At 33.8% G+C, this 14,314-nt stretch overlaps 2 protein-coding genes, 1 long non-coding RNA gene and 1 other non-coding gene across 4 annotated transcripts; 3 read left to right on the plus strand and 1 right to left on the minus strand.

The window, feature by feature from the left end:
* Positions 1 to 5,862: 5,862 nt before the first annotated feature.
* Positions 5,863 to 9,393, plus strand: LOC140969253 (glucan endo-1,3-beta-D-glucosidase-like). Its single transcript, XM_073430556.1, has 6 exons — positions 5,863 to 6,013; positions 6,482 to 6,856; positions 7,225 to 7,514; positions 7,787 to 8,110; positions 8,464 to 8,755; positions 9,211 to 9,393. The coding sequence occupies exons 1-6, from the start codon at positions 5,941 to 5,943 to the stop codon at positions 9,246 to 9,248; spliced, it is 1,392 nt and encodes a 463-aa protein (XP_073286657.1). The 5' UTR covers positions 5,863 to 5,940; the 3' UTR covers positions 9,249 to 9,393.
* Positions 9,394 to 10,514: 1,121 nt separating this feature from the next.
* Positions 10,515 to 10,586, plus strand: TRNAE-UUC (transfer RNA glutamic acid (anticodon UUC)). The gene has a single exon. It is a non-coding gene; the product is annotated as a tRNA-Glu (tRNA).
* A 30-nt stretch (positions 10,587 to 10,616) lies between these two features.
* Positions 10,617 to 13,564, plus strand: LOC140969259 (guanine nucleotide-binding protein subunit beta-2). Its single transcript, XM_073430568.1, has 6 exons — positions 10,617 to 10,923; positions 11,009 to 11,103; positions 11,609 to 12,033; positions 12,147 to 12,504; positions 12,627 to 12,740; positions 13,309 to 13,564. The coding sequence occupies exons 1-6, from the start codon at positions 10,815 to 10,817 to the stop codon at positions 13,342 to 13,344; spliced, it is 1,137 nt and encodes a 378-aa protein (XP_073286669.1). The 5' UTR covers positions 10,617 to 10,814; the 3' UTR covers positions 13,345 to 13,564.
* LOC140969270 (uncharacterized) lies at positions 12,741 to 13,335 on the minus strand. Its single transcript, XR_012173913.1, has 2 exons — positions 13,214 to 13,335; positions 12,741 to 13,166 (listed from the first exon to the last, which is right to left on the minus strand). It is a non-coding gene; the product is annotated as an uncharacterized lncRNA (long non-coding RNA).
* Positions 13,565 to 14,314: the final 750 nt, after the last annotated feature.

A 14,314-nucleotide genomic window follows, 5' to 3' on the forward strand; every position in this document is an offset into this window, starting at 1 on the left:
AAAAGAGTTATTCGTATCTTGTTGTTCAATATCACAGTGATTCCAAACTTTGCTTCGTTTTGCACGGTTTGTCGTCGTGCTCGTTGACATTGTGTTGCTTGCTCGAGTAGACGATGGCGTCCCTACATCTTTGTTGGGGAGTTCCATGGCTTCTTCATCCTCGTGGCCAGGTTCGACTTCATCAAAGTCGGAGATGTAGCCAAAATGTTCACCAAAGTCGTGAGCGTATTCGCTACCACCACCACGACGGTTTGAAGATGATGCCATTGAAATTCGATTTATTTATTTGAGTAAATTGCGAAATAGTAAAAAAATAACAATAAAAAATAATATTGATTATAGATAAAATTATAACACAATTATTGAATATATTTGGAGAAATGATACAAAGAAAGATATTGATTGTATATAAATGAAAAGTTGAGATAAAATTGATATGTGAAATAAAAAAATGAATTGTATTTATAGGTGATTTTTTAGGATAAAAAAATTTATATCAAATTGCAAAAAAAAAAAAAAAAAAAGAGCCTTTGGGCCAATGGCTACAAAATTTTTTATTTTTTTTAAAATTTCGGATTCCGGGTTCTGGGTCCGGTTCCCGATACGGACAGGAACCAGTTCGAAACCGGATCCGGAACCGGTTCAACCCACCAACCAATGGAATGTACATAGTTTCGGGTCTTGTTCGTCCATACCGGATCCGGTTTTGGGGCTTAACGGGTCCGTTCCGAGTCGATTTCGGCCCGAATCGATCCGTTAAGCATGCTTAATAATCCCAATTTCTTCTGATGTGGAAAATATATGTCTCTCATTGGTTTCTTTTTAGCTTGAAGAGAGTCAAAATGTGACCAAAAATTTGTGTAAAAATAGGGGGGAGAGATGGGATTTGGGTTTGAAAATTTGTTCAAATTCTTTAATTCTTGGACCATACAGCCATGTTTTCAAAACTGGATCAGTCAGTTCGATCATAACACTATTTTTTTTAGAATTTCTGTTAGGATTTAATTGTTTCTTATGTTTAAAATCTTAAATTTTATTTTTGATTATATGTATACGATTATTTGGATTTTAAACTTTGTTAAAAATAGTATTTTAGTAGTACTTGGGCTTATTTTATTTGTAATTTTTTGTTTAAAATAATACTATTACATTTGATGATTTGATTATATGTATCTTTTTTTATAATTTATATATAAATTTAAGATTTTTTGAATTTAAAATGTAATTTTTATATTATTTTATATAATATAACAATATTACGGTATAATTGAATTGGATGAACCGTTATTTTAAGATAAATATGATAATCACATTTTGAAAATATTGGTATGTAGTATTATTTTTATCCTATTTTTCGACATTCGGATGGGAAGGGGTGGTGGGTCCAATATGGCACCTCCCAAAAATTGGGTAGCTTCGATGATATATGTGGGGGCACTGTCCCCACATGGTTTGGATGGACAAGATTCACACACACATGTGATTTTAAACAAATTAGTAGACCTCATATATATGTGACTAAATTTGGACCCTTTATTCTATCATGAGCTAATGCTCCTAGATATAAGATAGAATCAACCCAAAAATTAGACCAACAAGTCGTTGGTTGTCCTAACCTAATTGAGACAAGTAAATTATGATTTTGACTTTTAGCGAATGCCATTTTTTTCCTCACCGGTTGTTTGGCGTAGCAACCACGGGATTGGGTCCTTACCTCAGCATGCAAAAAATAAAAATAAAAATAATAAAATAAAAAATAAAAAAATTATACTCGAAAATCTAGGGGTTGAATCAGGATTTTTCCATATAAGAACGAAAAATTACTCACAAACCCGGTTAGAGGCCTTCAAATTGTTCTAAAATGGCACAATTACTGCAAAATTACAAGAATACGAGGCCCTCCCATCGATCGCTGGAATAATAATGGTTTTGAAAATAGGAAGCAAGTTGTTTGCTTGTGTTCCATAGAACAATAGGTGTATTGGTTTTAGATTTTTAATGATTTTTATAAAGTTTAAAAGTATAGGAATATTCAAACTAGACTTTTAAAGATTTTTAATGACTTTTTTTAAATGATGGACTTTTGTGAAGTTGAAGGATTTTTATTAACTTTTATAAAATCTCATAGAATTGTAAAACAAATTTTATAGACTCTTATAGATTTTTATAAATTTTTTCATAGAATTGTGTAAAATTTGTAATTTATAATTGTGATTTATTTTTTATTAATTTTTTAAAATAATTATTGGACATATATAATATCTTCAATTTTAAATTATTTTTTTATTTATGAATAAATGAAATTTAATTACTTTAAAGTTAAATCAATTTAATTTGTGAAAAACGATTTATATCCCCGGGATAGCCCGGGTCATGGGTTGTGCCCGGGTCAGGGGTATGGATTGTGCCTGGGTCACGGACGACCCGGGACACTGAATGGATAGCCCACATCTGGGTTAATCTGCAGGATGGATTCTTTAGAAGCCGGGCATGAGAATGCCCGGGACCAGATTCTCGGGCTCTCGAGCCATCTCCCGAGAAGCTTATCACCCGAGCTACCTTGATAACAGTGCCGCACTCGAGTGCTATCTTATCTGTCAGAACTACAGGGGTTTGGCGTGTCAGAAAAGCTATCAGAGATAAGGTGGCTTGATAGGAAGTCAACATCAAAAGCTATCAGAGGTGGGGTGGGGTGGCTTGACAGGAAGTCAACATCAAAAGCTATGAGTGGTAGGTGTACGCGCAAATCGAGGTAATATTTGATTTTCCTTCCTATAAATAACATGTATACTTCTCATTTAAAAGGGTTGGATTCTGGATCCCTCTCTGGTTTTCTGGAGAATTCACCCCCGCACATATGTTAACACACATATTTACATCAGTAGTCTTTATTTCTCTAAAAGCTACATTGGTTATCATCTTCACCTGCTGACTTAAGCATCGGAGTGGTCACGCCGGACACCCCTCTGGGCGTCCGGCGTCCATTCATGAGTTCATCTCCTTGTTTGCAGGTCACAGGGAAAGCCATATCTCACACTGCTCTTATTCCCTTCATTATCTTGATAGTAGATCCGGTGGAGCACCCGACCCGGCTCGTCCATTTAACCCGGATCGCATCAACGATAAATAAACTATCCAATTTATTGAAATCAAAATTTCAATTCTTTATGTCAATTCAACATATTAATGAACAATATTTTTATAAGTTCATAATAAAATTTTATTAAAGGAACAATCAAAATAATGAATAGTCTTTAATAAAATAAATCTAATCATTATTGACAATTTGATCAACATCACCCCACATTGCATTGGCTATGGCATCCCTCCATGCATTAGCATTTGCTCATTGTTGTTCTTGAGTATCAAATAACTGATCAAGGTTGTCACTTTCATAAACTTGTGTCGATGAAGACAATTGAGCTTCATTATATGGTTCAATTTGAAATTCATCAAATTGATATTTCTTTCGAAGAAAATTGTGTAATCCAACACAAGTCAATACAAGCTCTGTTTGGTCGTATATGGAAATGGAATAAGCATCTTGAATATTTTGAGTTGTGATTTAAATATATATCAAATGTCCACTCAATAATATTCCTCAAAGAAGTATGACGAAGATTGAACAACTCTTTAGCATGATGACCTTGACCTATGAATTCTTGAAGATGATAGATAACGTATATCTCGAAAAAGAGCCAAGAATTGACGTTGATTTGGATATCTACCATCCACTAAAAAATATGTACCCCATCAATTCATATTTGTAAAATTAATTAACTAATGAATAGATCAATAAAATATTATAATTTTTTTTATTATGTAATGTAATAATTTGTTAAAAAGTTTAATAAATATAATTTTAAATTTTATGAGGTTTTGTGACTGAAACTACAAAAATAAAATGAACAATGTTAATAATTTTGATTTTAAACTATTGTTAGCAATAAAAAATATGTTTTTAAAAAGTACAAATAAAAAGAAAAATAAATAAATAAGAAAAGAATGAAAATTTTAGTGTTTGTATTGAGTATGTGAGTTTAGAAGATTTCTCAATTAAATATATATCCAAATCTTTAGGTTGAAACAAAGACTTTTTTTGCATTTTATTGTTGTACTTTAGGTTATAATTCTTGTACTTAATAGAATTCCATAGAGTCATTAAAAGTCTATTGATATTTTGATACCTATAAACTTTTATAGAGTTTTTAAAAGTCAGATTTGAATACCACACGACTTTTTAAAATTTTACAAAAAAAATTTACATTAAATACCACTAAATTTTTATAGAGTATATAAAATTCTAATTTGAATACCTATAGACTTTTAAATTCCATAAAAATCATTAAAAATCTGGAACTAATACATCCCTCTATATTAAAAGTACAAACAAGGGCTGTTTAGGAGGAATAACCAAAAATAACTTTTGATAGTTACTATGGCTGAAATAACAATACTTCAATTTTATGTGTCAAGTTTGAAATTTTTAAAAAATACTGTTATATATATTAATTAATTAAAAAGAACAGAATCTGAGGTTCCAGGCACTTCGTTATAATTTTCGGAAAAAAAATATGTAGTTTTTTTTAAAACTTTGAGAACCCGTAGTCACTATTTTTGATGCGTTCTGAATAAACCCAAAGAGTCAACACAGTAGCATACAAACTACATTGATCAGATAAATCACATTTGACAAGTCATACGTAACATACCCAAAATTAAGATAATAGAAACAAAAAGTAACTAAACTTTTGATCTTGTGGTAGAACTTCGTCCTTATTCTCATTCATACTACCATGGGACTAAAAAAAAAAATAATATTATTATTATTATTGTAGTTTATCATGTGTGAACGCAGAAAATAACAATTAATCGTTGTCCAAATGTCAATTTATGATATAATTAATTAATAAGTTTTATAAAATAAAAGCTATATTTATTATACAACGTAACTTAAATTTGTCCCTTTAGAGCTCTGTCCGAAATATTGTCCCTGTTGGCCGAATGTAGTAATTTCAAAGACAACCAAGCTTTTAATTTTACCGAATACACCGATCTCTCCATTAATTTATTAAATTCATATAAATAAAAAATATAATTTTTTATGCTAAAAAAATAGACCCCCTTTGGATTAGGAACTAGTATATAAGCAGATACGAAGTGATGTTAATTATCTATTGAATTTGATATTATATTTTAAATAATAAATTATTACATATTATCTTATAAAGTACTTAAATCCACATACGATAAAATTTAAGATACGTGGCTAACTCAATTATTTTAGTTAATTTTTTTTAAAAAGAGGAGGTATTATTTCAAATTTCAAATGACATACTAAATAAGAGAAGACTAAATCCATTTTGACTATTCATTGATGAGAATGTGTCTTGTGAGACGGTCTCACGAATCTTTATCTGTGAGACGGGTAAATCCTACCGATATCACAATAAAAATTATTATCATTAGCATAAAAAGTAATATTTTTTTTATAAATGATCCAAATAAGAGATCTGTCTCACAAAATATGATTCATGAGACCGTTTCACATCAATTTTTGATTTGATTGATTAATGTTTCCCAATCATACCCCCACGGTTCCAACTTTCTAACCCACCCCCTTCACTTTCAACCTTTCTAGCTTTCTTCCTTTGTAATAATTCAACTCAACTCTAAAAATGCTTAGTTTTATAAATTATTTTATGGATTAATGATTAATTTTGTGAAACTTATATCCGATTTTATTAATAAAAAATATTATTTTATTTTTATTTTAAATATAAATAAAATTGATATTTTTCATAAAAATAAATCCATAAAACTGCATCATAATAATTTTTTTTATTCAATTCATTTACAGTCGTTGCATTACAGACACATGTGCATAGAAATAGAGTGATAGCCCACCCACCTACCTGCAGCAGATTAGCAGATTTAGCAATGGCCGGTCCTCCAATCTTCCTCCAATCACACGCTGTGTTCTGCCTTCTCCTCCTCTCTTTTTACTCTGCTAGTAATCACTTCATCTGCTACATATATTTATTTTTTAAAAAAATTCTATTTTCATTGTCAATTTCTTTGTTATTTGGTTACATGTAGTTCTCCAAGATTCCTCGCATTGTTTTCCTTTTTTTTATTTGTTGTTTCTCCTTCAGTCCACCGTTTACGCAAATGGCGGAAGCTTGGTTCATGTGACTGAAGACACTTGTACTCAACAAACCATTTTTTTATATTAATTTAATGTGATCTCGTTTTAATTAATTAAATAATTCAGAGTTTCAAAGCAAGTAATTTTTACTCGGTTTCTTTTAGAAAATTGTTTTTATTGATTTATACAATATTATATTCTTTCGGGTCTTTGATGATTTAACTTTTCTTGCTCCCTTTTTGTGTACAGTTATGAATCCTAATGATTATCTTGATTAGCTGGTGATTCTGATCAGTCAAGTTTGCTGATTCTTTTCTTTTTTTCCATTTTTAGATTCACAGTCTTTCGTCGGAGTTAATTATGGGCAGGTGGCCGACAACCTTCCTCTGCCGGAGGCGACTGCGCAGCTACTGAAATCTACGACCATCGAGAAGGTGAGGCTGTACGGCGCCGACCCTGGAATAATAAAGTCGCTGGCGAACAGCGGCTTGGGGATCGTGATCGGCGCAGCCAATGGTGATATCCCGGCGCTGGGGTCCGACCCGAACTTCGCTGGTAATTGGGTCAATTCGAATGTGCTGCCGTACTACCCGGCCAGCAACATCATCGTTGTCACTGTGGGGAATGAGGTGATGAGCTCAAAAGATCCGAACCTAGTGGCTCTGCTCCTGCCCGCCATGCAAAATGTCCAAAACGCCCTCAATGCCGGTGAAATATCTTCTCTTCTTTAATCAAGACAAATGACATCCCACCATTGATGCTAGATTACACTTAGGCCGGAGTTCTGACATTGTAATAAATCAGGATAATTGTGACATAATTTGATATAATATAAAAGTTTATCCCATAAAAAGTACTAAATTATATTTAAATTTAATATTTATGGATGTCTAACCAGAAGGGAGGGCGTTATTTTGTTGTCTTTGGCAAAAGGCTTTCGGCTTTCCAGTGAACTTTGTGTAATATCAACAACAAAAGGAAATTTTGCAATTTTATGGTAATTTTTTTAAAAATATAAAATGTCCTATGAAAATTGCATGTGCTCTCAGCTTGCTTGTGATGTATGTATTTTACAGCATCACTTGGTGGGAAAATAAAGGTGTCAACTGTACATTCAATGGCGGTGTTAAGCCAATCGGATCCGCCATCATTAGGGGCTTTCAATCCGGCTTCAACCGATGCAATGAAGGCATTGTTGCAGTTCCATAGTTCAAACGGTTCGCCTTTTATGATCAATCCATATCCTTTCTTCGCTTACCAGAGCGATCCGAGGCCCGAAACGTTGGCGTTTTGCTTGTTCCAACCTAATGCCGGAAGGATGGATTCAAAAACTGGCATCAACTACATGAACATGTTTGATGCTCAGGTAGTTAGACCTTTTTTGCGCAAATTGCTCGGGGTTGATATCGTCCCTGGACCTGATCTGTACCAATCTGTGGCAGCAGTAGACTCTCCAAAACTTATAAGTTGGCTGAATGTTCCTTTTATATGTTTGTGTAACAAGCAGTATGACAATGTATATATTGTGCTACGAGTTAATGGAACCTTAATTTGGGGGGTTGTGCTTGAAGGAAATATAAACATAACACCTTGGACAATTTTTATTGATAAAATCTTCTGGTTTTTAAATTCTTGTAGGTTGATGCTGTATATTCGGCCTTGGGTGAAATCGGATTTAAGGATATCGAGATCGTTGTTGCTGAGACGGGGTGGCCTTATAAAGGCGATCCTAACGAAGTCGGTCCGAGTTTGGATAACGCTAAAGCTTACAATGGGAACTTGATAAACCACCTCAGGTCCATGGTTGGTACTCCACTTATGCCTGGGAAATCAGTTGATACCTATATCTTTGCACTTTATGATGAAGATTTGAAACCCGGGCCTTCTTCAGAGCGCTCGTTTGGGCTTTTCAGGACCGATCTTTCCGTGACTTACGATGCTGGTCTCTCGAAGAGCTCGCAGGTTAGACGATTCCTTTAACATTTGGATAGTCAAAGCCTATTATATGTATGACATATGCTATGCTTTTAGGAGTTAGTACAACATGTTGATGGGGAAAAAAATCACATCTTAGAATTTAGTAAAATGCATTTTTCTAGTGTTCCATCAGAGAGAATTATTTGATGCAATGAAACCACTTGGAGAAATAAGTTATCTGTTCTCTTGGAGTACTAGATTGAGCTCGAGTCGACCTCCCTCGACAGTCAATACCCCTCTGTTGCACTTGCCGATGTTTCCCTGCTTGCATGTGCACAGGATATCCTACATTCGATGATTCTACTTTGTTTAATTTGATGATATTTTGCTTTTCTTAGACTCCAACTGCCCCAACGCCCACGACTCCGGTGACTCCTGCACCAAAACCAGTAGCAGGTTGGTGTGTACCCAAGGCAGGCATATCTGACGCGCAGCTACAGGAAAATCTTGATTATGCATGCGGACAGGGCATTGATTGTACTCCGATTCAGCCCGGTGGTGCATGTTTCGAGCCACCAACTGTTCTATCGCATGCTTGTTACGCCATGAATCTTCTATACCAAACAGCGGGTAGAAATCCGTGGAACTGCGACTTCCTGCAGACCGCAACAATCACTTCTACAAATCCTAGTAAGTCTTTCCATTTATACCCAAGGTCCTACAATTCTTCCTCATGATTAAGAGATATATCTTATTTATTTTGTATGCATACAAAAAATCCTACGAAACAATCTCACACTATATATAATTTCGTGAAACAGATCTCCAAATCGATTCATGAAAAAATTTTATTATTTTAAATCCGATAAATCACTTTCACGAAAAAAATACGTGAAACAGTACTATCACAAAAAACATATCTGTATATATTATATATCTATCTCGAGTTAACATGGAGTCAAAACTCGAGTTTCAAAAAGAGAGAAAATAAATCAGATATGAGATTTGAAAAGTTATTGGGTTACATCTCTAACCCGAGAAAACTTTCATCATTTGGTACGAAAAATGAGATTCAACATCCTTAGTCTATCCTATCAGGTGAAACTTTTTTGTTTTTTCGCCATCATTGTTTTCTTATATTGTAGGTTACAATGCTTGCGTTTACCCCGGTGGAAATACATGACGAGGAGCACGTGTAATTTTGGCAAACTTCAGTTATTGATGCAGTTTTATAGCTTAATAATTTCCATTGAATGTAAAGATTTTTATGTTCCTATTGTTTATTTTGCGATTGTATTTATAGTAATTAATATATTATTATTCAGAGTAGTTATGTACTCTCTTTTTTTCCTTTTTATTAATCACAACCCCCTTCAGGCTTCAACCTGTGTGTTTATTGGAGAAACCTTCTAGAAAGTTTGGAATAATTTTTGTTATATTTTTAGAAATAACTTGCAATGAAAAAAAGTGCTTCTATTATACAGTCTATATAAAAATAGTAACTGGTAAAAATTCTTCAAGAAATCTTAGTAATATCGATCACAAAAAATTTCGTGAGACGATTTCACAAGTCAATTATGTGAGACAGATTTTCTATTTAGATCGTCCATGAAAAATATTATTTTTTATTTCAAAAGTATTATTTATTATTATAAATATAGACGTGGTTAACTCATCTTACGGATAAAAATCCGTAAAATCGTCTCACAAGATACCTACTAAATATTAATAGAGTTCTTAGCCTCTAAGCACCTAAAATATCTTGTAATTAGGCTGGTTTTTTCCTTATTGATTTGAGAAAGGTTTTCCTTTTGAATCTATGTAACAATATTATTTCTTTCTTCAATTTTTCTTATCGCAAAGGACATCATACACATACATACATATGATAGCTAAGCTTTGAGTAAAAGCAAAATCTTGTGTGAGACGGTCTCACGAGTCGTATTTGTGAGACGGGTCTTTTATTTGGGTCATCCATGAAAAAATATTACTTTTTATGCTAAGAGTATTATTTTTTATTGTGAATATGGGTAGGGTTGACCCGTCTCACAGATTAAGATCCGTGAGACGGTCTCACGTGAGACCCACCCTTGAGTAAAAATGTTTTCTCATTTTTATTTCTATGTTTCATGGACAAAACCTCATATATTAACCAACTTTTGGTGCGTTGATGAAATTTTTTTTAAATTCCAATTTTTTTTAATAATTTAATTCCATATTTTACAATTTATTTCCATCGTAACTCTTTTCACATATCATTTCAATTTTAAAATTAACAACTTTAGTTTTAAATTTTTTTAAAACAATTTATTATTTTTTTTTACCTATAGCATGTCATGATCCGCTAGTGTATGTCTTATGATTATAAAGCTGATTATAGTCAATTACTAATTTATTATATAATATTATATACGTATATAAAATATTTAAATTGTCAATCTTCAACAAATCCATTGTCGTCCAGCGGTTAGGATATCTGGCTTTCACCCAGGAGACCCGGGTTCGATTCCCGGCAATGGAACCTTTTTAATTTTTCTTCTTTTGTGTGTTTTTTTTTTGGGTAAAATTAGTGATCATCCCCGTTTCACAATCATTCTCTTCTCCCCACGGTCAACATCAATTCGACTTTTCACTTCAATTTCTTGTTGCTGCCCCGTCGCGATTCAAGAGCCCTGATTTTCTTCGGGTGCTGGAATCAGTGTTCAAAATGGAGCTCTGAATCTTCGTCTTGTTGTGAAGACGAAGAACGATGGCGTCAGTTACTGAGCTGAAACAGCGTCACTTGGCTGCTTCCGAAACCGTTAATGGGCTACGGGAAAAATTGAAGCAAAAACGTCTTCTTCTTCTCGACACTGATGGTTTGTCGTTCTTTACGTAATTGTGCTTAATCTGCCTTTGGTTGAAGATTCTTGATTTGTTTTCCCGTGATGATTTTAATTGCAGTTGCTGGTTACTCGAGGTTGCAGGGGAAAATGCCGGTTAATTTTGGGCCAACCGATCTGGTTTGTTGTCGAACGTTGCAGGGTCACACAGGAAAGGTACCCTTTTTCTTTATTTTTGGTGTTTCAATTTTCTTAAATTTGCGGTTTCTTGCCTGATTATGCTCATTTTCTGCTCTAAGATTTAATTTGGGTGGTTGCCATTTTTTGAAGTTGTGAATATGTTCTCTGGTTTATAAATTTTAGTTAACTAGTTTCCTACTCTAAGCTTGAATTGAGAATTTTGGAACTTATTTGTGTAACACTACAACTTTATCCAATAATTCCTACAAAGCAATGTGGCGCAAGGATATTACAATGGTCCCTCTTTCAGAACATGGTGTTTCAGCCTATCAACACATCAGTCCGCCAATGCCCGGAACATCGTCGTGGCTCCATGAATGTAGCACTTTTCCATAAAGAAATCTTTTCTATTTCAAATTAGGTTTTCTATTCTTTCATACCAGCCTGTAGTTCCTCATTGGTTTCCGCATAGTATATAGAATGCGTGCAAATGTCTATATGCCAGAAATCTTATGATTGATAAGTTTTGAATTACTTGTAGGTTTATTCCCTGGATTGGACTGCTGAAAGGAATCGAATTGTAAGTGCATCTCAAGATGGCAGATTAATAGTGTGGAATGCTCTCACAAGCCAAAAAACTCATGCAATTAAGCTACCTTGTGCATGGGTCATGACCTGTGCCTTCTCTCCCAGTGGGCAGTCTGTTACCTGTGGTGGCTTAGATAGTGTCTGCTCTATCTTTAACCTTAACTCACCATCTGACAAGGATGGGAATCTGCCGGTGTCAAGAATGCTAACAGGGCATAAAGGATATGTGTCATCATGTCAATATGTACCCGACGAAGACTCACATCTGATAACTGCTTCCGGTGATCATACGTGTGTTCTATGGGATATAACCACTGGCCTGAGGACCTCTGTATTTGGAGGCGAATTTCAGTCTGGCCACACTGCTGATGTGCTAAGGTATACTGGAGAGTCTTTCTGATGTATCTTTCTTGAAATGCATTATCGGGCCTGCTGAGCTTGAATTTATCCTTGCAAAGTTAGGACTCTGACATGTAACATTTTCAATTTAGTGTCTCCATCAACGGATCCAACTCGAGAATGTTTGTGTCTGGCTCGTGCGACTCAACTGCCCGCCTTTGGGATACTCGTGTTGCCAGTCGAACTGTTCGCACTTTTCATGGACATGAAGGAGATGTTAATACTGTAAAGTTCTTTCCAGATGGCAATAGATTTGGAACTGGTTCAGATGATGGAGCTTGTAGACTATTCGACATTAGAACTGGGCACCAGCTACAAGTGTACCAGCAACCACATGGTGATAACGAGGTCCCTCATGTAACTTCTATTGCATTTTCTATCTCAGGCCGACTCCTCTTTGCTGGATTTACAAATGGCGACTGCTATGTGTGGGACACTCTGCTAGCTAAGGTATATGGCATTCTTATAGTACCCTCCTGCTCATCTTATCATGTTGAAAAGTTGTCTTCAATCTCACTGTGGGGTCGATTTTATGCATCCTTACTCTCTTTTTAACTCGTATTTTCCATTAGGTTGTTTTGAACTTGGGATCCCTTCAAAATTCTCATGAATCTCGGATTAGCTGTCTCGGGCTATCTGCTGATGGGAGTGCATTATGTACAGGAAGTTGGGATACAAACCTTAAGGTGAGTGTCAAATCATGGTTTTTGCTGTGTATATTGTCGTTCCTAGTGATTACCAGGTCGATTTACTTAGTGCCATTTTTGATGAACACGTTTATAGATATCAACTTGAATGATATCTTCTAAAATATTCTCAAGTCTAGATTGCATATTACCCTCCTGTGTTATTTGAAATATGCTAAAATCCCTAGGTGAAAAACCAGTATGCTAAAACCTCCTGTATTCTTTAAATCGATTATAGAAATCCCCTTAGATATATTTACTTTTTATGGAATGAAATCATCGGCTTCAAACGTTGTAGTATTTCACGCCACATAAATACATGCAGAATTTGTTTAGCTTGTAAAGCATGGAATTTATTTAAAATTTGGTCAAAATTAACGAAGAAATCGGGGCAACCAATTATCGTATATAACTGAAATTGCAAGGCTAGTTGTCCATTAATCATTGTATGTTATTCTAATTTCAAAAATTACTTGTTAAGCTGCGACTTAGTTTATCAAAATTTGATTCCCACAACATTCCAACGTTATATGCATATTTAATTTGTTATTATTCTATGGCATGGCAGATTTGGGCTTTTGGAGGTTACAGAAAAGTGAGCTGAGAGATTGGAGTGTTTAGTTTCATTGCTTTGGCTTCTGGTAAATCGACACTCAGAGCTATGTTTTTATTTATGATTTCTGTTTTTGGGTTGTAGAGATGTAATTGTTTTGTATTTTTGCCTGTAAGTAATATTTATGTTTTCTGAAAGACAGTCGGTCATTAGGTAACTTGCAAAATGTAAACTAGAGGAGGATCGATTGATGGAGTCTTGATTTCAAATGATGTGTTTTGATTGCCCTACTCGATAGAGATAATTATTGCACCAAACAACATGAAACTGATATATTGTTGACGTGTGTAGAGTGTTGCGTCACTTTGGATGAAAAAAAAGTAAAATTATACAAAATTGAAAAATGCATGAATGACACTTGAATTTAATAAAATAGATACCAAAATCGATAAGCTAACATACAAGATCGAAATGGTAAGTTTCTCTTTTTATAATTATCGATTTAGTTATTAAAGATTATTTATTTCTTCAATCTATTCATAATATCAAATATATAATTTTACATAAAATCTAAATATATCATTTTTGTGATAAAGGATAAAATAAATATTTTAGGTAATTTTTTTTAAAGAAATATCATAACTTGACCTATATGATCTATACTATTTATATTATTATATTATAAATCACGAGGATACTAGAATAACCGATTTTGATATGTGATATGACATATCCCAATAATTTTTTTTTTAATTTTGCATCAACATTATTATCATATTTAAATTTCATTTTTATGTAGATAAAAATCTTTATTTTCTCAACTAACACATAATCATTGCATTTTTGTCATCTTATTGCATGTTACTGTGATGTTTTACTTATTACACATCCAAATGATAACTACGTCACAAAAACAAAGAAAGAAAGAAGGGTTGTTGAAATTAAAGTGTGTATGAATTAGAACTCAAAACAAGAACAATACAAAAGAAGATGCTAAGTACTCCTCGCTACTTTTTTTGTA

This window comes from Primulina huaijiensis, chromosome 2, assembly GCF_012295235.1.
Source record: "Primulina huaijiensis isolate GDHJ02 chromosome 2, ASM1229523v2, whole genome shotgun sequence".
Classification (NCBI taxonomy): domain Eukaryota; kingdom Viridiplantae; phylum Streptophyta; class Magnoliopsida; order Lamiales; family Gesneriaceae; genus Primulina; species Primulina huaijiensis.

What these genes read in the sequence shown, in the direction of transcription:
- LOC140969253 (XM_073430556.1), top strand. Translation starts at nt 5,941, where the DNA reads ATGGCCGGTCCTCCAATCTTCCTCCAATCACACGCTGTGTTCTGCCTT. An exon ending in CCTCTCTTTTTACTCTGCTA is followed by an intron (nt 6,014 to 6,481) that starts GTAATCACTTCA and finishes TTCCATTTTTAG; the next exon opens with ATTCACAGTCTTTCGTCGGA. An exon ending in CCAAAACGCCCTCAATGCCG is followed by an intron (nt 6,857 to 7,224) that starts GTGAAATATCTT and finishes TGTATTTTACAG; the next exon opens with CATCACTTGGTGGGAAAATA.
- LOC140969259 (XM_073430568.1), top strand. Translation starts at nt 10,815, where the DNA reads ATGGCGTCAGTTACTGAGCTGAAACAGCGTCACTTGGCTGCTTCCGAA. An exon ending in TGCAGGGTCACACAGGAAAG is followed by an intron (nt 11,104 to 11,608) that starts GTACCCTTTTTC and finishes AATTACTTGTAG; the next exon opens with GTTTATTCCCTGGATTGGAC. An exon ending in GGGACACTCTGCTAGCTAAG is followed by an intron (nt 12,505 to 12,626) that starts GTATATGGCATT and finishes ATTTTCCATTAG; the next exon opens with GTTGTTTTGAACTTGGGATC.